We start from the raw sequence: 24,276 nt of genomic DNA, 5'->3' as shown, positions 1-24,276 counted from the left end.
AAATTGAATAGATATTTCTTCAAAGAAGATTCACAAATGACCTATAAGCACATGAAAAGATGCTCAATATTGTTAGCCATCAGGGAAATGCAAGTCAAAACCAAAATGAGATACTTCATACCCATTAGGATGGCTATATTCAATACGACAAATAAAAAGTATTGGTGTGGATTTGGAGAAATTGAAATCCTGCTGCTGGGAATGGAAAATGGTGCAGCCTCTTTTGAAAACAGTTTGGCAGCTCCTCAGAAGTTTAAACACGGAGCTGCCATCTGATCCAGCAATTTCACTCCCAGGTATATCCCCAAGAGAAATGAAAACATATGTCCACACAAAAACTGGTACACAAATATTCATAGCAGCTTTATTCATAACAGCCCCAAAGTGGAAGCAACCTAAAATGTTCATGAACTGACTAATGGATAAATTAGATGTGGAATATTTTTACAGAGGAATGTTATTCAGCAGTAAAAAAGAATTCTGTACTGGTACATACCACAACATGAATGAACCTTGACAATATCATGCTAAGTGAAAGAACCCACTCAACAAAGAACCATATATGTATGACCCCACTTACATTAACTGTCCAGAATAACGAAATCTATAAAAACAGAAAGTAGGTTAGTGGTTGCCTAAGGCTTGGAGGGGGCAATGGGGAGGTTGTGTGTGTTGGGGTGGGGGTGATGGCTAAGGAGTGCAGGGTTTCTTTTCGGGGTAACAAACATGTTCTGAAATTGATTGTGGTATTGGACGTACAACTTTGTGAATATACTAAAAGCCACTGAGTTGTACAATTTAAATGGATAAATCGTATGGAATGTAAACTGTCTCTCAATAAAGCTATTTTTTAAAACTATAATGAGATACCACTAACACTAGAATGGCTAAGTGATAAGGACTGAGAACACTAAATGTTGGTGACCATGGGGAATCACTGAAACCCTCAAACATTGTTGGTGGAGGCATGAAACTTTACAACTACTTTGGAAACAGTTTGGCAGTTTCTTAAAATGTTGAACATTCATCCATCCTAAGATCCAGTAATTCCACTCCTAGGACTGTCCTCAAGTGAAATGAAAACATATGTCCACCAAAAGACTTGTACAAGGAAATTCATTATTAGCTTCATTCATTATAGCCTCAAATGGGAAACAACCCCAAAGTTTGGCAAGAGGAGAATGGATAAACAATTTGTGGAAAGAATGAACTACAAACACATGCAACCATGTGGATGATTCTAAAAAACATGCTAACCAAAAGCTAGACACTGAAAGTATATACTGACCGATTTCCTTTATATGAAATCTAGTAACAGGAAAAACTAATGTGTAGTATGAGAAGTTAGAGTGTGGTTGCCCAGGATAGGGGGATTTGACTTGGAAAGGGGCCCAAGGGAAGATTTTGATGATTGAAGTGTTCTATATCTTGTTTGCGGAGCTGGTTACCTGATTATATACAATCGTCAATATTCATCAAACAGAATACTTATGATCTGCATAGTTTATTATATGGTAATTTTATCTCAACTGAAGTAGGAAGGGTTGGGAACAAGCGTAGAGCCCAGGAAAGGGAGTCCGAAAATTTGCTTCATTCATTCTTTTATTCATTCATTTAAAATGCAATAATAAACAAACAAACAAAAATAATAAAATGCAATAAATATTCATTGAGCCTCTACTCTAGAGCAGGCACTGTTCTGGGAGATAGGGACACTGGTGAAAAAGCTCCATGTTCTTGTCTTCATGGAGTTTATATTCTGGTGGGAGAGATAATTTAAAAAATAAACATATATAACGTTGAATGCAGGAAAAAAGAAAGAATAAAGGAATTTAGAGTACATGGTTCTATGAAATGCAGGAACTTTGGAGATTCTGGGCATGGTCTGTGCTCAAGAGGAACCCAAAGCTCACATCTTTTTTCTTTTTTTTTAAATTGCTGTCCGCTGGCCCTAATAGTCTCTTGCTTCAAATTTGTGCCTATTTCTGGGCTGAGTTCCCACTTAGCTATGACTTTTCTGGCTCCTCTTTGGGACACAAATATGTACTCAGACTTGCTGTCCTGGATGTTCCTGGGCTGGACCCAGAGTAGACAGAATCTCCATCGGTGAGGCTGATTTCTAGGCTGCAGGTAGTTGCAGGGAACAGCCTGCAGGCAGAGCTTGCCAGAGAGACTGAGTCTCTTCACCTGGCCTCTCATCCCTTCCTGACCTCTGTTAGGGGTGAGGAGGTTTCTGAGGATTTCTGTGCCCTAGCTCTTATTTCATTTTGTTTCCCATCAGAGTCCGGCAGGTGAAATATCCCCAGTACTTGTGCTGTTGCATATACCTGACCTCTGGCTCACAGGGACACCTGAGAAAAGGGAGGTCAATTCAGAGGACTTTTCTACCTCTTCCCACTGCTGGGAGGGCAAAGATGTTGATTGTTCTGTCAAAATTTCCTCCCACCCACAAAGAAAGGACATGACCCCAAGCAGGCAAGCAGGTCACTGTCAAGAGAGAGAGAGAGAGAGCTGCCTCTGGGATATAGAGGCGCTTATCAGCATGGCATCAGCCCCCCCCCCACCCCGCCCCGTGTGAAGGCCTCTCTTTAATGACCTTGCTGCTCCAAGCATGGCTTTGGGTGTCCCACTCTAAGCAGCCCAGCGAAAGTGCAGTAGGCTTCCCTGGGAAGCCATGATCTGCCTGGAAGAGGAGTCCTCCGGGTGTGTGGGTAGGGAGGGTGGCCCACTCCCGGAGATTTCCCGGGCTTTCAGGAAGAAGCAGACTTGTGAGGCAAGGTTGCTTCTCCCTTTTTCACCTCCCGTGGTTGTGAGTGCTTGGCTACAACATCAGCTGCCATGTCTGTCAAGACAGTCCCTCTGTTGTCTCTGACATGGCTGGGGCAAGGGTTTTGAAATGTAGGGGCACACTCTGCATGCTGGTCATTCTGACGGTTTACTAGTGTCTGTCTGCTTCCTGGACTCAGGTTGAAGCCTCCAGAGTCCCTGTTCTGAAGACCCTGGCAGCCCAGGCATCATGATACTGGCTCTGCATTGCTTTGTGGCCAACCACATCATACCCTTGTAGGTTTCAGTTTCTTTGCCTGTGCGCAGTAGGCAAGGGGATGACACAGTAGATGACTGCTGGGCAAATAAGCTGACACTTAGGAGTATGGAAAAAAGCAAGATTCCAGAACCTGTTCCTTTCTCTTCCAACTCTAGTCCCAGCTTCATCTCTGACATTCTCTTTTAATGCTGTCCCTCAGTTTCTTGTCTGTGAAATGGGAACAAGCAGACTTAAATTATCATATACTTCCCTCGTAGGTGGGAGGTCAATAAATATCTAGCTCTGGTCTCCCAGGGGTTTGGGGAAAGGATGAGGGCCCCTGTGATAGGCTTTCTGCACATGTGTGACCTTTATCCCAAGAAATCTCGTGATTCTCATGAATACCTGCTTATGACATGGATAGGCCCCAGCACTGGACACAGTTTGGGCCTCCCTTTTCCCTTTCCTTGTTTAGGGAGAGGGAGCTTGGGGACACATGCCTGGGATCATGGCACATTAGGCTGCAGAAGGAAAGAGGAAGATGGAGTTGCAGCTTAGTGGTGGGGACTGGTGCCTGGGTAACACTTCCCTTGAGGATCTGTGACTGTCCCGAGTCAGATGTCAAACGGGACTGGAGGAGGAGTATGTTCACAGATCTTCATGCAACCTGGACAGCCCACTTGACAGTCCCTTCCTTTTGCCCTCTGGAATCCCTGTAAGGAGAGACCAGCAACATCCATAAGGTCTGAGCCTGGGGAGGTCAGGCTTTTAGAAGGACCAGCTGTGAGCCTCATAGGTGCTGAGGGACATCAGGCCTGTCTCCTACCCCAACTCCCCCCTGGTCTGTCCTTCCTTACCTCCTCCTTCCTCGCTCTTTTACGCAGATCTAAGCCAAACCTTAGATGTACATAAGTAAAGATAATACATTCCCTTCACCTAAGGTCCTACTCAGTGATGCCACAAACTTGGCCCATCTCTTCCCCCATGACTAACGAGTGCCCAAGCTTTCTCCCAGCTACTGTTGCTTCAGCCCCTCAGATCCTGAGGGCATCTCAGGACAAACAAGCACACTGAGACAAGGTATGACCCAACTAACCCCACAGTGCCATCCACACTGCCCATGGCATTGTGACATCAGGGCAAGAGGCCAGAGCTGTATAAACAGTCCTCACAACAGTGACTTCAGGCTTTCCCGTGGGATCTGGCAATGTGGGGGAGGGATGGAAGCCAATGCCCACATCTGGCCCAGGGTTTGCCCCAACCTGTCCTCTGTGCAGAGAGAAGGGGCAGGAGCCTCCTGGGCTGTGGGCTTTTCCCTGTCTCATGGTCCAAGCTGAGTCACAGGCAGCAGACAGCCAGGAGAGCTAGCATCAGTGGACTCCCTTCCTCCTGCCCGGAGGAGTGTGGACCAGGCTGCTCTGTCTTCTGGGTACCCGCTGGCTTCTGGGGGAGATCAAGTGAAACAAGGGATGGGGCCCCCACACCCACATAAATATATTGGTTCCCTCATTCAGTGAATGTGGAGCGCCACGCGGTCCCAGGCACAGTGGTAAGTGCTGAGGTCATAAGGAGGTCCTGCCCTTGGGCAGTTCACCATAGTGGAGGAGATCCTTGTAACTGGCTGATGGAGTTTAGCACAGGGTGCTATGGACTCCAGAGGAGAGGCACACGCCAGACAGCATGGGAGAATCAGGGAAGACTTCCTAGAGGAGATGGCAGTGCTAAGCCTCAAGGGGCCACTGGGATGGATGATGTGGAGAAGGGCAGTTCTAGGACAAGTTTAGAGGCTCAGAAGAGGGAGAGAGACTCAAAACTGACACTCTGCTGACTAGGACCTGGAACATGCTCCTCCAGGGCCCCAGGCCAGAGAGATGGTGCAAGGTCTTGTGCTCTGTGACCCTGGTTGTGGAAAGGACGGTGCACTTGTCCAGCCAACTCCCTGTATGACCACACGTCTGTGTATCTATACCATCCCTGGAGCTGTGACCTACCTCTCTGCAGCCCTTCTCCCCCAGATTCTGCCCGTCAGGCACAGAACAGCAGTGTTTGTGTGTGTGTGTGTGTGTGTGTGTGTGTGTGTGTGTACACGTGCATGTGCGTGGGCGCGCATGCCTGCGTGGGCACGCATGCCTGCGTGTACGCACATAGTTGCATGTGCTGCTGTGAGTGCTGGGGGAGGGGCCTCTACCAAGTAATTACTACCTGTCTCTGGGAACTGGGGCTATGTCTGCAGATCAGAGTGAGTGCTACTGGGAACAGTTCATGTCTCTGGGCAAGGTGTGACCCAGGGACTGACAGTCTGGGCAGGCGAGACCTGGGGACCAAGGTCTTAGGACCAGGGTCCAGGACCAGAGATTTCACTGACAACCCAGGTAGGTGAGGCCGGGGGACAGAGATCACGGGACCACGGCCAGGCCTGGCGATTTCTGTGGTGACCTGACCTTCTGCAGGGGATCTTCCCCCAGCCCGGGAAGGCATCCCACACCTGAGCATTTCATCTATGGTGGGCAGCAGAGAGGACAGGCACATACAGGCCCAGGGCCTCCAATAACAAATACGTGAGCTGAAAGGAAAGTCTTTCTTGCCCTGACTCTGTTCTGAGCTGAATGGGGAGGAGGTGGTTTGCCCCAGACTTGCTTTTGTGGTCAGAGAGAGGTGTACCCCCATTTGCTTCGTACAGTGGCTAAGTGCCCTAAAGGGAGTCTCACTGTCTTCCAGAATTCTGAACCAGTGTTCCCTCTCTCCTACAGGTGGAAGGTTTGGGGCCTTAGCCATTCCATGCCCTTTGCCCCCTCTCTTTGGCTTCTCTCCTCCCTCTCCCTCCCTCTTTGCTGCTCCCTGCAGGTCCCTGTCTGTACTCACCCCCCACAAGGCACCCTTTCCCCCGCCAGCTGATCCAGCCTGTAGCCTCATGCACCCAGGGAGCACAGACAGCCTGCTCTCCCCTGCCCTTCCCTTTGCCTGACAGTAACCTCTTCCACAGCTGATGTCACCCTGCTTTGCACTGACACAGCAGCTGAGCTGGGCACAGCAGGGCTGCAAGGTCCAGAGGGCAGCTGGCTGTATCCAGAGCCAAGCTTCCCTCTGTGCCCCCCTACCCCCAGCCTTTCCCAGCCAAGAGTCTGCTGCTCTCCCTCTGGACCAATTCCATCCTCGGAGCCAGTGTATCCACCTGGGGATTGTGTGTTGACTGAGGCTTCGCAGTGCCCAGTGGAAGGTCAATTCTCTGTTCGGAAGGGGACAGGAGTGGAGAATGGAGCCAGAGTTCTGGTCCTGCCCCTGGGGAGCTCGCAGCTTTCCAAGAGAAACAGGACAAAGCACAAGAGGTAACCAGGCAGGATCGTATCTGTTGACGGCAGGGTGTAAACATACCATACATATTAAGTGGCGTATGGGTTCAGGAAAGGGAGAGGGGCCCTTCCTAACCAAAGTGCCCCTAGAATCGATTAGAAGAAGAGGATGGGCCTGAGACAAACACATTTAGCATTTTTTTAAGTGTCTACTCCTGTGCACTGGCCTAGGTGCTCTGACAAACTACTAATATTTATTGACATATTTAACCTTCTTTTACAAGGCTCAGAAAAGCTGTGCCAGTCTGGGGCTATCGGGGTGGAGGATGATGTGGTGGGAATGTATCACCTACATCTGCTGGGTGTGTGGTAGATACTTCATAGATTTGTCTAGTAAGTAGTGCTTTGCCCAGCACAGAACAATCGTGCTAAGCAGAGAGTGGGAATGCGTTGTGCTGGTCCTGCTTCTCCCGACTGCTACCTGAAAAGGGAAAACCCCACGCTTGCCCCCAGCTTTACCTTTGATGTCTAGGTGTAAATAATGTAATCAGGGTGGATTTCCAGGCTATTTCTCTGCTGCTCCCATGCCAGGGGTTGGCTGGATGCCCTTTTAAAGCCCAGAGTTATTTCCTTCTATTTCCCTAAGGGACTCTGGGTTTGCAAAGTCATCTGGCCCAGACATGCTTTTGCAGAATCCTTGGTTTTCCCATGTGCTCCTTTCAGGCAGCAGCCCAGAGAGTCAGCTGTATTCATCCCATCCCTGCCAGGCCTATCTTTCAGCTGAGGACCAGCCAGGGGGAGGGAGGCGCCAAACCCAGAGTTCCACGCACAGCAGTCCCCTCAGCCCCAAGAGCACTCAGGGCGCCCGCAGAGGCTATTGACTCAGTCAGTCCCTGTCATGCCAAGCACCCAGCAGTCTTCTTTCCTAACACCCTTCTTACCAAACTTCTGCTTTCCATGGGCAAATGCCAACTTCTTCCTGACCCCCAAGAGCTACCTGGGCCTCTTGACCACGTGACAAAGCTATGGCTGCCCTGTTATATACTTGGCCTTGGCTGAGGCCAGAACCATACTGCCAACTCTGGGGACAGAGGAGGGTCACCCGGGACAGCAGGACCCCAGGAAAGGGATGGGGCCTGGTGCCGGCCAACCGCTTCCTGCCAGGGCAGGCTGGTACCTGGGCCTGTGAGTCAGGGCTGAAGCCAACACCCAGCTAATCCCATTACCTCCTTTACTTTTCAGGGCTTATAAGCAAGAAGGTGCCAAAGGCAGGGCCTGGAAAAAGTAGGGCTTTCTTGGGAGGGTGCATGTGCTTGGATCCATCCAGGAGAGCAGAGAGTCAGATGCAGGGAATGGGAGGAGTCTGTTCTCCGGTCTCTGGGGGTGGGGTTGGAAGGTGGGGAGAAAAGTCAGCACAGAGGTGTGAGGTGGGGATTGAATTGCCCCCCTCAGAGGTGGGGAATACAGCTGGCCCTTGGTGGAGACTCCTGAGGGCTGAGGCTACTCATTCTCCAAAGGAAGGTGTGGAGGCCATGAGAACAGGCCCTACAGACCTTCACTACTGGTGGAGTAGTTGACCAGGAGCCTCCACCTGGGCCACTTCTAGGTGTGCAGCCTGGGAACTTCCAATTCCTAGGAGCAGCCCAGCCAATAATTGAGCTTAGCAGGGATATTAAGGCAGCCCCTTTCCTGGGAGACACAGAATTCTCCTGGTGGTTTATTTGGGCTCCCTGAAGGTCTTGGCAAACCTTTCTTAGACTAATTATACTGCAGGAATCCACCCAACTTTCCTACCCTCTCTCCTTTATTCGGGGTCAGACTTACATTCTGGTCTGACAACTCTCCCAGCCTTCCTAGGCTCACTCCCTGTTTTCACTCACAGGTGTTTCCCCCACTAAAAACCTTTGCACCTTTATCCAGTCGTGGCTACTGCTTCTCAAAAGACCCAGATTAACTCAGAAATCTACTGTGTCTCCAGAATGATAAATCCCTGTGGGTTAGGACCGGTTAGCAGGGCCAGAACCTTTAGAGTTACCCAGAAGAAAAGAATAAGTAACAGGAAGGATCAGGGGAGAGAAACAGTCCCTAGGTTGGAGACCCTCTGAGCGCATAGCCTTCCAAACTGGTTTTGTCTGCACTTAAACTAACGAGAGACAGGGTGAGGGTCCTGCTGCCACCTGGTGGACATTTTAGTCAAAGCACCATTGCACCTTTCCACTGTTCTGTGATTCTGCTCAAGAGGGTGGGAGTGGAGAATTTATTCTGGGGTTTGGGTCCTCTCTCCCTCATTTACAGCATAAATTAGAGGAACTGAATTCCAAACTTTGCACTCAAACGTTTATCCTTTAAAATCAGCACCACAGTTGTACATGTCTGTGTAGATGCTAAAATTAATCGGCTGTACACTTTAAATGGGTGAACTGTATCGTCTGTGAATTATATCTCAATAAAGCTGTTTTTAAAATTCAGCACCATAAGAGGGGTTGGAATGAACTGAAACTTTTATTTTTTTTTAATTTTATTTTATATTGGAGTATAGTTGATCTACAATGTTGTATTAGTTGCAGGTGTATGAACTGAAGCTTTTCGAACATGAAGATGAGGATGGTGGGTTTCGGTTTCTTGGGACATCCCCAAACAGATATGCAAGAAGGTCACACAGCAGGTACTCAGTAAATACTTAGTAAATTACGTGTGCGGTTAAATGGAGCCACTTCTTTCATTGCCTTACCACCAGCCCTTTAACCTCTACACCCCGACTCCTCCAAATCAGGCGTCTCTAGCCTCCTCACTTTTCAAGGTCTCCTGAGAGATTCTAGTCTAAACATCCAAAAGCTTTTACCGGAACCCATGACCTTTTAGCACCATTTGATACTGTCCGTCAGCACCCCCTTCTTAAAACACCTCTCCTCTGGCTTGTGTGTCTTGAATATCCCTGTCCCTCCTACTGTCTCTAATGACTCTCTCTCCCTTTTGGCCCCTCTTCTTTCCTCCAGCTCCTTAAGCCCTTTTCTCTCTTTGTTCGATGCAATCCTTTTGCAATCTTGACTGTTCCTGTGGCTCCAATAAACACTTCTAGCCACACGATTCCCACATCGCTCTCCCCAGTCTTTTTTTTTTTTTTTATAAATTTATTTATTTATTTATTTGGCTGTGTTGGGTCTTCATTTCTGTGCGCGGGCTTTCTCTAGTTGCGGCGAGCGGGGGCCACTCTTCATTGCTGTGTGCGGGCCTCTCACTGTCGCGGCCTCTCTTGTTGCGGAGCACAGGCTCCAGTCGCGCAGGCTCAGTAGTTGTGGCTCACGGGCCCAGTTGCTCCGCGGCATGTGGGATCTTCCCAGACCAGGGCTCGAACCCGTGTCCCCTGCATCGGCAGGCAGATTCTCAACCACTGCGCCACCAGGGAAGCCCTCTCCCCAGTCTTTATTACCCTCTCAAACTCTAACCCAAATTGTTCAATGGCCTCTGAGATTTCATCATCTTAACACTTCAGACTCAAATATACCTAAAGCTGAATTCATCACCTTCCTACTGACACCCGCTGCTTTTGATCCTTCTCCTCACCCCCCTTTTAATAGCATCACCACCCTTCCAGTTGTCCAGGTTTCAGACCTTAGATGTACTTTTGATTTCTCTCCTCGCACCCCACATCCAACCAGGTGCGTTATAATCCCAACAGGTTCTGCCTATGAGATTTGTCATATATCTTTCCATTCCTTTCTATTCTTGTTTCACCGAAGGAAATTCAGGCTTTCGTTATCTGTCCCTGAACTAGCACAGCAACCTTCCAACTGATTTTCTTGCTTCCGATTTCTCCCCAAACCAACCCATCCTGTTGTCACACTATTTTTCATAAAATATAGCTTTAATTTCATTACTCTGTTCAGGTGCTTCCTTTGTCTTTCTGTTGCCTAATGAATTAAATGTCTGGCATCTGAGGCCTTCCATATTTTCTCCCAACTCTCTTTCCAGGCTGCCTATTCTCCAGCCAAATGGGACTGTTCTTCCAAAAGAGGCTTACTTCCAAGTTCCCCCCTGCCTCCCTTTGTACACTCTGCTGCCCCTGCATGATGACACACAGGAAGTCATCATCACTGTAGTCAGACCCAATTCGGAAGCCTAATGCCACCGTAAGTTCTCTCTCTGATCCTCAATTTCTTCCACCATAAAATGGAGATAATGAAAAGCTATTCCATAGGATTGTGTGAGAGTTAACTGAGATAATACACAGTAAAGTGTCTGGCATGTGGGTGGTTAATAAATGGTAACTATACTTTATTACTGTCTCTTAAAATATTATCCATCCTTCAAAATCCATCTCAATGCCATTTCGTTCAAAATTTCTTTCTTGACCTTCCCACTTCCAAACCCAGTCACCTCCCTTCCTCTGTTAGATGCTGGACTTCTCATTACATTACTTATCATTGTAGCTATTTTCATACCTGTCACACATTTCGCTCATATTCTTCCCCAGCTGTAATCTCCAAGGAAGTAGCAATTAGGCTTAGAGCAAGCAGGTGATAAGCAAATCTATTGCATGATGACTCCCATGTCAAGAAATGAACTGTACTGATATTTCGCTGACAGGGTGAGCTAGTGTGGTGAAGGCAACCAGCCAAGAGAGTCTCTGAGTCTCAAATGAAAATGAGCCTCAGGTCTCTATGAACATAACTACTGACAACTGGCTTTTTAAAAATTATTATTTTTTCCAAATATGAAAGTACTCATAATCATTGTAGAAAAAAATCAGCAAAATAAGAAGCATCTATAATCACACCATCCAGAGCTACTGCTACTAAATTTTTTATTCTTCAATATTACTCCTTTTTTTTCTGATGCATCTATCTAAGTATATACACAGGAAATTTGGATTCTGTAGATGTATATGCCAGAATTTTCATATAACATATATTGAGCATTTTCTATGACATTAACTATTATTCAAAAATGTCGTTAATTTCTGCACAAAAATCCATTATGTGAATGTGTCTTTATTTAATCTTTTCTTTTTTTCTATTGTTGGATATTTGGGCTTCCTCTTTTTCAGCTTTTTCTTTTTTTTTTAAACTGTTATCAATCATGCTGATAGAAATACCAAGATAGAGTTCTAGATTTGGGATTACAGGGCCAGTGGAATAAAAGAAAAGAAAGCTCTTGGTTCTGAATTCCTGTTCAGGAAATTTTAAAAAAATTTTGAAATACAATTGACCTTTATTGAGTTATGATTGCCATACAAAAAGCTGTACTTATTTAATGTGTACAACTTGGTGAGTTTGGCGATAAGTATACACCTTTAAAACCGTCACCTCAGGAAATTTTCAATCAATTTGTAGTTTCACCAGCGACTCTAGCTCTTTTACTCATTTGTCCGTTTTTCAGACTTTGAAGAGATAACCAATTTCAGGAGTGAAAAAGTGGTTGGATCTGTGTCTTTGGAAAGAACCTGAGGCTTGAGTAATTCAAGCTTAGCTCAACTCACATTCCAGTGACCATGCAGGGATAAAGATCACTGTACGTTTTAACATTTCTTGCAGTGTTGTAACTTTCTCCTTGTTTGCTCTTTTAACTCAGTCTGTTTCCTTGTGCGTAGTTTGCTGCAGGGACAAGAAGGGGGAAGAGAGATAGAAATCATCATTCCATTCCTCACTGGCCTCAGAAAGTTGGGTCTCCTGCCGTATAGCCGGACAGCACTTTTGCTTCTCCCTTGCAGCACTTTTTATGATTATCAATCATCAATTATTTGTGTATTTGTTTAATGTTTATCTTCTTCACCAGAATGTAAGTTTCATGAGACAGGGGCCCTGATGGTCTCATTTACTGCTTCATCCCCAAAGTGTAGCATAATCCCTACCTATATTCGGCACTCAATAAACATCTACAGAATGAATTACCATTGGAATGAGGACTCAGGATGGAAGAATATGAGTGTTCGAAATGGGGCTCTCAGAGGCGGGGACAAGGAGGTGTCTTGGGTGCTTGCCCTGAAACCCTAAGGTGATGCTGGAAGAGTGAGCCCTGGGGAATCTGCCCTGGTGCTTCAGTCTCCCCTCCTCACAGGCTTGGGACTTTCAGTCAATGGTGCCTCATTGTGAAATTTGGCGAGTGGATCCGAGGGGAAGAAGAATTGCGTTCTCTCATGTCCTCTTCCCTGAGCCTCTCTATCCTCCATCCCTTTTCCCTCTCATGCCTTACTTTCTCCTGGTATCTCCTCCCCTTTCTTCCTAGGCTGGTATCTCCAACTCACGTGGAGCTCTTTCCTTCCCCACTCCACCCCCTCCAGCAGGTGGCCTAACACTCCACACCAGCTACAGAACCCTGCCTGCCACAGCGGGAGCTCTGCCTAGAAGGGATAATGCTGATGGATTATGTCAGGACACGTGAGCTCTCCGGATGACCGGACTACACTCAGCAAGAGGACATGATCATGGCCTCAGACCCATTTCCCAGGGCTTAGTCAACTGGCAACTAACTTTCTTATTTTTGTTGATGATATCTGTCTCCTACCACCTGGGTTTGATTGCTTCCCTCCATCTGTCCAATCTTCTGTAGAAGGTATGGACAGATGGACATTGATGTCCAGGAGGGTCCTCTAGAAATGGGAGGAAAGCTGAGGGTCTCATTCAAAAGGGTTCTTTTTGGAGAGATGGAAGATGCAAAATGTATTCCGGAAGGACTTTGAAATCAGGGAGGTGGAAGGAAGGGAGAAAAAGGTTAAAGTGGGTCCTTTTGATGAGGAGATGGGTCACCTCCAGCCTCTCTGTGAGTCCCTGGTGAAATAGAACAAAGGCTATTTTCTTGCTGTCCTGGGCTGGGACAGCTGCAACAGGACTTCATATACCTGGACCTTCCAACAGATCTGGCTTGTTCATTCTGGTGTATGGAGAAGCTGGGACTTGTGGTGGCCCCTGGTGCAGTGCTGTGGTGTTTGTTACATGAAAACAGGCAGGGGAGGAGTCCCTTCTGCTTAGCCTACTCAGGTTGGTTTGCTTGGTCCACGATGTTTGTTGTTGAAGTCTTGTGCTACTCGAATTTCAGTATTTTTTAAAAAATAAATTTATTTATTTATTTGTTTGTTTTTGGCTGTGTTGGGTCTTTGTTGCCGCACACAGGCTTTCTCTAGTTGCGGCGAGCGGGGACTACTCTTTGTTGTGGTGCGTGGGTTTCTCATTGTGGTGGCTTCTCTTGTTGCGGAGCACAGGCTCTAGGCACCTGGGCTTCAGTAGCTGTGGCTCGTGGGCTCTAGAGCACAGGCTCAGTAGTTGTGGCACACAGGCTTAGTTGCTCCACGGCATGTGGGATCTTCCAGGACCAGGGCTCGAACCCATGTCTCCTGCATTGGCAGGCGGATTCTTAACCACTGCGCCACCGGGGGAGCCCCGAATTTTGGTATTTTTACCATGCAGATGACTCTGGTGGTGAAGGTTAAGCTCTTATACCCAGGGTTCTTTCTTATGGATAAGTGATTTCTAGGGTCTTCCACTGAGAATCATTGCCATAGTGAGCCATTGTTACTTATAAAGTGTTTCCTACTGTTTATGTCTATTGGGGTGAAAAAGGTTGAGTCACTATGTAAAATACAGAAGGTGGTTTGCAGCTTGCTTCTCCCTGTAGAACCTGGACTGTGAATCTCCCCAGATTTCCTTTCTCTAAAGTATGGAAAGTGTCTTATCCCAGAGGAAGTTCTATGGAAAACTTACAAGGAGATGGACCACAAGTTTCCATCTTATAGACTTTGATGTCTCTGGACTCTTTGTCAAGGCCTAGCAGATCCGGGTAGCACTGGAGAAGCTGGCTGGGATGGGGATGTTGTGAAAAGGGAGTGCACTGGTGGTGGGAATAGGATAACTCTCTTCCTGGTGTCTGCGTGAGGAGAGCACGTGACCAAAAAATTTATCCCACTGAAGCAATGGAACCAATTCACCAAGTGGTTAAGAGGCTTCATGACAAAGAGGTACTTTTGGTTTAGATGACTCACAAGGCTTATCATGTGGTTATAAAACTCTTCTAAGAGGTGCTTTCATTCAAAGGCTACTTGTATAATACTCTGCACCTGAAATGCTACCATTCCATTCTGTTGGTGTCATCTGAAATGAAATGGGTGTAAGCACAGAGAGTTCTGGGACCCTTGTCCTGCAGGGGCAACGACAACAGAGTCCTGGCTGAAGGTGTCTACCTTAACCATGAACTGCTGTGTGTGAGTGGAATGCACCAGGATGGATGCAATGGTATGATCATTAAATTTGTTGTGTGCTTTATAGTGTACAGAGTTTATAAAGACTTCTATATTCTATTTTAGTTTTAAAATAGTCCTTAAGGTCAACAGGGCTGGCCTTATTATCAACAATTTGCAGATAGGTAAAGAAAGTCTCAAAAGGGACTTGCCCAGAACCATCTGGTTAGTGTGTTGCTGAACAAAGTGTTAAACCCAGGAGTTCTGGTTTCAAGTTCAAGCCTCTTGGGTTTTGCTACAGGACTCCCCTGAAATGAGCTGCCCTTTTTAATAACAGAGTGAAGTCAAGTGCCAATAGAAGCTGGAGGGCATGGAGAACTGCTGGCCATTAAATCCTTAGGAGATCCCACTTTATTACCACATTTACAACTTCTTGAGTAAGACTAAACCTCCTAGGAACACAGAACATCTTTTGAGAACAATTTCTCAAGCTCTGTTGCCTAACCTGTGCCCCCTGGGGGCATTATAGGTTGATCCTTGGGGAGTGCTGAAGACGGAGCAGGGAAGAGCAATGTTGGCCAGGTAGGTGATCGTGACAGGCCACACACTGCTGGCCTTAAGCTCCCAGTGATACCGAGCAGTGCCCTGTGGGGCTCCTGGGTACAAAGCCTTTCTGTGTCCCCCATTTCTTTGATTATAGGATATAGTCTTCATTCAGCCTCCTTGACCTTCCCCAAGTTCCAATGGGCAGATTCCAGCAGTTACTAATTAGGGAAGGGAGGGGATGAGAGACCAGGGAGAAACAAACCGTCAAGAGAAACAGTAGTGCAGCCTCGGGGCAAGGTCCTGGTTCCCCATCAAGGATACACACAACAATATCTTGGAGCTGTTTTGCAGATACTGAAACCCCCTCCAGGTGGGAGAAGTTAATGATTAATGATGGTATGCTGCCCACAGGCCTGTAGACCCCAGACCAGTTGGAACCTGAAGGTTGATGATGCTGACTCCTACTTACCTCACCACCAACCCATCAGAAGAATGTCCACAAGCTGATCACGGCCTCTTTGAACCATTACTGTAAAACTTCTCACTATCCTCTCCAAGAGGGACACATAGTTTTCAAGGGCAGGAGCACACTGTGTCCCCCCTTGCCTGGCAAAGCAATAAGGCCGTCCTTTTCTACTTCACCCAAAACTCTGTCTCTAACATTTGATTCGGCACCAGTGTACAGAGAAGCTGAGCTTTCAGCATCATCAGGGGTCTGGGACCTGTCATGTGATGAACCTCCTTGGGTCCATCCAAACCCCTGCTATTCACAAGCCTCCCTTAGGATACAAAATTACCCCAATGGAATCAGAAACCATCTCCAGTTCCTTTCCCCACTTCTCTGGACTATACTGCTAGCTTCCTGTTCATCACCTCTGTCCCAGAGTTCAGTTTTGCAAGCCAGGGGTCCTTTTGCAACTGTTTGAAAAGTATGTGGGTGAGAGGTAGCAGCTCCCTTTCCTTCACTATCAGACGATTTCAGACAAAATGAGCAGTACAGGCCCAGTTCCTGATCCTTTGTCTTCCCAAAGAAAACAAACACCTTGGAATGTACGTCCCACTAACCAAAAAAATGGAAGGATGGGAACTCCTCCATCTAGGAAAGCTCACAGACTGGCCTTAGCTCCAGCCCAGACAGAGAGTTAATTCCCTTCATAATATCTGGGCCTGGGGCAGGAACTCCATGCAGCAGACCCAGGGGTAAGACAGGCGCTATCTCTGATGCTGAGGTACATTTATTTATCAAGGAGCTGACCCCAGCCCTGGGTTGTCTGGGATCAGGATCTCTTTATGGGGACACTTAAGACTGGTGACTTCCACCAGGCTGATGTTTTACTGAGCACAAAGGTGGGCTTCAGGCCACAGTATCAGTAGAGTAGCCCAGATGGGGAGCCAGGAGCTGGAGAGAGGGCAGCCCCCACTCCAGCCATCAGGGAGGAGGTAACCACCTGCACTTGTGGGACAAGCCCCATACTGAGCCTGTAGACGAACGAGCCAGGGCATGTGATCAGAGGCTGGATCCGGGCACAGGCAAGGATGTGCTCAAGGGTCCTTGCCAGGGTTTTGATTCAGAAACCAAGACCGGATAAAAAGCAGATCAGCCTGGATACCTCTTCTATGAGCATTTTGTGCTCCTGCTTTCAGTTCTAGGTCCAGTACTAAGCAGAGCCACAAGATAAGCTTGTCAACTGAGCTGGGTCCAGATATACCTTCCCCTTAAGGAGTCTCAGGTCACACAGTCCTTGCCCTTTGCTCTCTGATCCATCTTCCCAGGCAGTGCTTAGCCTTTTCCCTAGGCTGAGCCCTACACCTTCAAAGAAGGCCTTTCTAGCAGTATAGCTCACCCATAAGCTACAAGAGGGCAGATCTCGGAAAAAAGGATACAGATAATCTGGAACTCTGCAGGCTTTTCCCCTCCTCATCAGTGGCCGGAAAGCCTGTCCCTTAAGTATCTGATGCAGAGGGTCCTCCTGCCACTATCCTTCTCCCCCAGCTGTGGGGGTGGAATGAGGTAGGAGAGGGGGCAGCTCCAGGTGAGACAGTAAAAGAGCCTCAGACACCGTTGGCTGAGCCTGGGAGGGAGGCAACACTTTTCAGTCTCCTGTGCCTGCCCTTGGTCCCCACCCCATCCATGGCGGCCCTTTCAGGAGCTTTTAGTGGACATGAACTCAGACCTGCTGTGGAGTCGGCCAGCCTCCCTCTCCTCCCAGCCCCACCCATTGCTCTTTCATCACCTCTTTTGTCTGACTCAGGACCATCCTTCCCAGGCCCCATCTGCAAGCAGCCCTCCTCTCCCCACAGCATTCACCTCTCACCCCTCCTTCCTTCCAGCCCCAGTCTCCACACCCTCCTATTCCCCATCAAGCCCCTGGCTCCCAGCTCCCTCCCACTCCATTTCTTCTTGTCCCCGGCACTTGCAGCAAGACGGGGGGAGAGCCCCTGATAGGATTGATGGTCATTCCCACCCTTCTCTGCTCCCTCCCCTGAACAGGCACCGCTTTCCCCCTACAAAAGGCAGGAGACAGAGGCTGTGTGAGACCAGCTGCTCTCACGCTCCCTTTCCTTAGCCCTCTGCTGGCTAGGCTGGGCTGTGTCTTTGTTCTCTCTTTCTCCAGGTGAGAGTGGCTACCTGAAGTGCCAGGTCTCCTGCCTCATTCCCCATGAATGCTGTGCAATGTCCCGAGGGGCAGGAGCTACAAAAGCTGGGGAGCGGAGCCTGGGACAACCCCGCCTACAGTGGCGCCCCCTCCCCCCGTGGGACACTGAGGATCTGTACCATCTCCAGTGTGGTGCCTCCTCCATCCCAACCTAAGAAGCCTGAAGATGGACCCCAGGAGAAGGCACACAAGACCCTGGTGTCCAGTTGCTGCCTTCAGATCTGTCATGGCATCAGAGGTACCTGGTGGGGGAGGATTCTCCTGAGATACTGGAGTCAGGAGAAGGGGTCCACAGAAGCTGTTGGAAGGGAATACAGTCTGAAGAAGAGGTGGAATCTGTGTGTCTTTGGGGTTTGTGAATGGTCTGCATTAGAGCTGAATGCCCCAGAGTACAGAGGCTAGTCTAGTGGTCTCCCAGAGGGAGAGCCTGGCACAGTCATCTCTTGGGGACCCAGAAGGGTATGAGGGAGCTAGTTTGAGGGAAGACATGGATGTGATGATGCCTTAGACTGCCCCACCTGGGATAAGGTGACAGGTAAAAGGGCTGGGGTGGAAATGAGAATAAAGTCCAGGGACTGATAGGTAGGGTAACTGGAAGGAACCCTGCTGTTGGGAATCCTGGGCATCTTTCCAATGTCCCTCCCTTAGGACTTTGGGGAACAACCTTGACTGAGAACACAGCTGAGAACCAGGAACTTTATGTCAAGACCACCCTGCGGGAGCTTTTGGTGTACATCGTGTTCCTGGTGGACATTTGTTTCTGTGAGTAACATCTGTCTCTGTGCACATCTGTGTGTGAGAACATCTATGTGTACAACAACTGGGCACACACCTCTGTGGGCAACATCTGTGGGGACAGCCTCCATCTGTATGAGCAGGCTGTGCCCTGGGATCTTTATATCAATAATAACATTCTATTTTTTTTAAACCCCACATTTGTTTATTTATTTAGTTTTGGCTGTGTTGGGTCTTTGTTTCTGTGCGAGGGCTTTCTCTAGTTGTGGCAAGCGGGGGCCACTCTTCATCGCGGTGCTGGGGCCTCTCACTATTGTGGCCTCTCTTGTTGCGGAGCACAGGCTCCAGACGCGCAGGCTCAGTAGTTGTGGTTCACGGGCCTAGTTGCGCGGCGGCACGTGGGATCTTCCCAGACCAGGGCTCGAACCCATGTCCCCTGCATTAGCTTCATCGCGGTGCTGGGGCCTCTCACTATTGTGGCCTCTCTTGTTGCGGAGCACAGGCTCCAGACGCGCAGGCTCAGTAGTTGTGGCTCACGGGCCTAGTTGCTCCGCGGCATGTGGGATCCTCTCAGAACAGGGCTCGAACCCGTGTCCCCTGCACTAGCAGGCAGACTCTCAACCACTGCGCCACCAGGGAAGCCCTAACATTCTATTTTATACCTTTTCAGCTTAAGATTTTTTCATTAAAAAGAACTTGTCACTGAGTTCAGGAGAAAAAGGCAGACTATTGGAAAGCTTTTAATACAGGTTACTTCGTCAAGTGTTATAAGGGGAATCCACTTTTTAAGTTCAAGTTCCTGATATCTACTTAACAGCCACTGTTTTCTATTAGCAGGTGGAAGTTTTTACCCTTCTGTAAAGAGTGGAAGACACTCCTTTCTTTTTATTTATTTATTTGTTCATTTATTTGGTTGCACCAGGTTTTAGTTGTGGCAGGCAGGCTCCTTAGCTGCAGCTCCTGGGCTCCTCAGTTGTGGCATGTGAACTCTTAGCCATGGCATGCATGTGGGATCTAGTTCCCTGACCAGGGATTGAACCCGGACCCCCTGCATTGGAAGTGTGGACTCTTATCCACTGTGCCACCAGGGAAGTCCCAAGACACTCCTTTCTGTTCAGAAAAAATAGTTTGGTGGGTTTCACAGAGTTATTATACTAGGTCTGATCCACATTTCTTTGGATGCAGGAGGAAAAAGATTCAGCAGGCCTTAGAGCTCAGATCCTTAATAAAAGGATTAAAGATGCAAATGGTGTGGTAGTCAGTGCAGCTAAGGTTCTCCCATGTGAAAGAGCACCATGCCACAGGCTTTGAGGGAAGCTTATCTGAAGATCTATCTATAGATATAAGCTGGGAAGGTTTGGTCTCTAAGTTGAGAGAAGCAAGTGAATAGATAGATCAGTGAACCATGGAAGAATAGAGTCAAAGAATTGGAGATAATAATAAAGGTGGACCAAACAGATGCTATAAGGTCTACAGATAAACATGCTTTGCTTTCCTATTAATTGCTTCTTTAAATTTTTGCACAAGTGAATTTTGGCTCGTTTCATAGAGTTGTGTGTGTATGCGTGTGTTGAGTGAAGCTGCAGCTTGGACCTTACAACTAAGGTGCCTCCATTACTAGGTGACCTTATACCCCACAGAAGCCTCTGTTCTTTTTAGGATGCATGAATCATTTGCAAGTAGAATCTGAAGGTCTGATTATATAAGTTTTGGTTAAAAATTTCATCATCTTTGTGAGCTATCCACATGTGTATGAGCCCTCTAGGAAAGCTGAACACTTGTTTTGGTTGTACTCTGTTGGAACTCACCCTGTGGGGATAGACGGGACAGTTCTGCATGTTTACCACAGGCCATCAGCATGGAGTGAAAGGAGGCAGAGGATGTGGGGAACAACAGTCAACCCAGTGTACATTTTTGGGGGCCCATTTGATTCCTTTCAGCAATGACTCTCAGAAATTCATTTGTTGACATATTGACTTTTTGTCTCAACCATCTGCTAGGAAGGAGTGTTTCTCTCCTTTTTCAGATCCTGTGACAGCAGCTGTAACCTGCAGGCAGAGCCTTTCTCTATAAATGACTCGAGTATCTCCATTTCCAGGTTAGCCTTTGGAGCAAGATTGGGAGGTTTCTAGCTCCCCAGAGTTAGAGTGAACCATTCTGTCTTCAGGGTGGGAAGCTTAAGTTCTGGGAGCCCAGAAGTCCTATCCACTTGTGTTCTCTACTTTTTGAGATCTCAGTGCACTGACAAATACTAGATGGTCTGTAACTTGCCAAAGTCTGAGTCGTGGACTCAGTCCAATAATTACAGAATCCTTAAGTGGCCAGGAGCTTTAGAGGTTATCTAGTTCAAGGATGCAGAAATTCTTTCTCCAAGATCCCTCCTGTGGTTCTCTGTCAGGTGACCAAACAGCCCCATCGTGGGGAACATCCATGGGAGTTTCACTCTTTCATGGGGCAGCTCTTCTACTGTTGGGAAGCCCTATTTCCTTTCATCCACGGAGCTCCCCTTTCTGTGCCAGACCTTGGACTGAGATATACAGAGATGACTGATCCTTGAGCCTTTCAGGAGCTCTTCTTCTCCTTTTGAGAACTTCCTTCTATTGAGCCATCTACTGCCCTGTTACTCTCCAAAGTGACAGCCCTTCAACTGTGACTGAATATGGCTATCATGTTTCTCCTTGGTAATATGTTCTCTGGATCAGTTACCTTCTAGTTTCTCACTAAACCAGTCATTATAATATGGTTTCCAGAAGTGGAATTATGCAGAGATTGAAGGCATGGGCTCTGAATTTACACAGACTTGGGTTCAAACACCAGGTTCTACCATTTACCAGGTGAGGGACCTTGAGTAAGTTGCTTAACTTCTCTGAGTTTCAGTTTTCTCATCTGTACCTACCCAATCCAATAAGATTATTCCATAAGGTACATGAGGCAATATCCATGAAGTCATTACCTCAGTGCCTAGCATATAGTAAAAAATATTCCATAATGCTCACCATCCTGGTTGCCTGTCTCTAGGCCTGATCTATATGATGCCCAGTAATGGACAAAATACTCCATAGTCAGTCTGACCAGTTCAGAGTTCTGTGATGCTGTTACTTCAGTTGTATCCAGATTTGGGGAATATATGAGGACATGCAGAGGAAATAATTTCTAAACTAAAATCTGAAAAATGATGAGAATTTAGCTCCCTGAAAGAGAGGTAAAGACAAGGGAAGTTTCTGGGGAGAAAGAACAGCATGTGCCAAGCCCCAGAAGTGACAGAGGGCATGATTTAGTGAGAGTGCATCAGTGTGGCTGGAGCAGAGAGTTTGAAGAACAAAGTAGTAAAAGATGACAAGGCTGGTCATTTAAGCAGGGGCGGGTCATGAAGGGTCTTATAAGGTATGATATGGAGCTTATGGTAGTGATGGTAGTGAGAAACTTGTGATGGTAGTGATAAACTCAGCTATCCTGAGGACCCTGTGGGGAGCCATTGAAGAGTTATAAGCACAAACTGCCAGCCCCCTCAAGAACATTCTTACGAAAGAGAATTTGGAGGCCTTCACATTCCGATGGTTCCTACAACACATAATAAAATACTACTAAAACTAGTTTCCTAGGCCCCATGCTCTCCCAGCCCCTTCCTTCCTTCAGGCTAATCTTCAGGCAACATTGAGCCTTGGACATGGTCTCTGTAGGGCTTCTTTGGTGCTCTCCAGGGTCCTGACCTCACCTGTCTGGCATCTCAGCTTCCTCAGCCTCCCTGAGCTCTGGCCACCTGCAACTAGACTATATATTCTCAGTGGGGATGATATAGCCCCCAAAGGGGTGGAAGTAGTTCCTTTCAGGGCAAAAAAAAATCCCACTTAGATATTTCTATAGCTTTTTGGCTCTCCAAAGGGCCATGGTACATAAGCAAATGTAGAGAATATATGTGGTATTAAAATATAATTAGGGTGGAGGGTGATTAGGAATACAATGTCTAAAGAGGCTCCTGGGTTAGGGTACAATACAAAAAAATGTTAAGAAACACTAAACTAGACCCACCTAATTTTGCTAGGCAGTGTGCTGACTAAGATGTCCTGCCTAAGGACGGGGATGCAAGTCCTGGCCATAGAATCTGGTATAAAGCAGAGTGGCTGTTGTGTTGTTCTATCACGATGCTGTCTTCTAAGAGCTGCCATGACATGTGGTATGCTGCCATGATATGGATACGCACTGTACCAGTTTGCTTTTCCCTGTCAGTTCCTGAAACTAGATTCAGATGCTCCAGGACCCATATTGGCATTAAGATAAATACTGTGGCAAAATGGAAAGATAGAACATTGGAGTCAGACAAACTGGATTCAGATACCAGCTCTTCTGCTTATTGGTTTTGTGATGTTAGGCACTTCCTTGTTGGTAGAACAGGGTTAATAATACTTATCTTATGGAGATAACATATATAAAGAATCTAACACAATTATTGATAGTATTTATCTTTGTGTTATCTAGGGGAATTTCAAAATACTTGATCTTTTAGTCTGTTTGTAAAAAGTACCTTTCAAGAAAGAAGCAAATCTGAAAAGACTATATACTGTATGATTCTAACTACATGATATTCTGGAAAAGGCAAAACTATGGAGATAGTGAAAGGACAGGTGGTTGCCGGGGTCTTGGGGGAAGCTGAAATGAGTAGGTAAAGCACAGAGGATTTTAGGGCAGTGAAACTACTCTGTATGACATTATTATGGTAGATACATGTCATTATACATTTGTCTAAATGCATAGAATGTACAACACCAAGAGTGAACCCTAATGTAAAGTATGGACTTTGGGTAATGGTGATGTGTCAACATAGGTTCATCAGTTGTAACATGTACCACTCTGGCTGTGCGTATGTGGAGGTGAGGGGTGTATGGGAAATCTCTGCACCTTCCACTCAATTTTGCTTTGAACCTAAAACTGCTCTAAAAATTAAAGTCCTTTCTAAAAAGTCTATTTTTAAATTTATTTATTTATTTATTTATTTATTTATTTTTGGCTACGTTGGGTCTTAGTCATGGCTCGCAGGCTCTCTAGTTGCGGTGCGCAGGCTCAGTAGTTGCGGTGCTTGGACTTAGTTGCCCCGCGGCGTGTAGGATCTTAGTTCCCCGACCAGGGATTGAACCCACGTCTCCTGCATTGGAAGGTGGATTCTTAACCACTGGACCACGAGGGGAGTCCCTAGAATGTCTATTTTTAAAATACATTTCAAATTTGTAGTTGGCTCCACATTTAGGGATAGTATCATTTGAGCAGCATCCACTTCTGACATTAAACCTTTAGGTTAAGGCATTTTCTCCAGAAGACCCCAGTTTATCACTACCACCACCACCATCATCAGCGTCATTATCAACAGCACAAACAACAAAGCTTTATTGAATAATTTTTCAATGTGCCTGGCACAATGCCAGGTACATTATCTCATTGACTACTTCCAATAACTCTAAGAAATTGGTTTTGTTATCACTCCCATTTTACAAATCGGGAAAAGTTTAGATACGGCAAATAGCTTGCCCAAGGTCACACAGCAAATAAGTGGCAGAAGTAGGAATCCAACTGGGGACTAGCAGCCTGACTCACATTCTAAGCAGTCTTTTTGCATGCAAATTTGTTACACATTAATTTATTAACACCCATCAACGTCTTATCAAGGATAACTCCCTGCCCTACCCTAAAAGAAGCAGACTCTTGAGAGAATTCTACCAGCTGATTACTTTTCTTTCCTTTTATTGCTGTATTTATTTATTTATTTATTTATTTAATTTTTTTTTTTTTTTTTTTTTTTTTTTTTGCGGTACGCGGGCCTCTCACTGTTGTGGTCTCTCCCGTTGCGGAGCACAGGCTCCG

General features: G+C 46.9%; 1 protein-coding gene across 1 annotated transcript in view; it reads left to right on the top strand.

The window, feature by feature from the left end:
- Positions 1 to 17,527: 17,527 nt before the first annotated feature.
- The window catches only part of PKD2L1 (polycystin 2 like 1, transient receptor potential cation channel), a 40,543-nt gene continuing 33,794 nt past the window's right edge, over positions 17,528 to 24,276 (top strand). Inside the window, 2 exon segments of the mRNA XM_055081434.1 lie at positions 17,528 to 17,926; positions 18,337 to 18,450. Coding sequence (XP_054937409.1) covers positions 17,692 to 17,926; positions 18,337 to 18,450 — 349 coding nt within the window. The 5' untranslated portion in view covers positions 17,528 to 17,691.

This window comes from Physeter macrocephalus, chromosome 20 (assembly GCF_002837175.3).
Source record: "Physeter macrocephalus isolate SW-GA chromosome 20, ASM283717v5, whole genome shotgun sequence".
In the NCBI taxonomy this organism is placed as follows: domain Eukaryota; kingdom Metazoa; phylum Chordata; class Mammalia; order Artiodactyla; family Physeteridae; genus Physeter; species Physeter macrocephalus.
The sequence above is the reverse complement of the archived record's forward strand: the minus strand, read 5'-3'. Positions and strand labels throughout refer to the sequence as shown.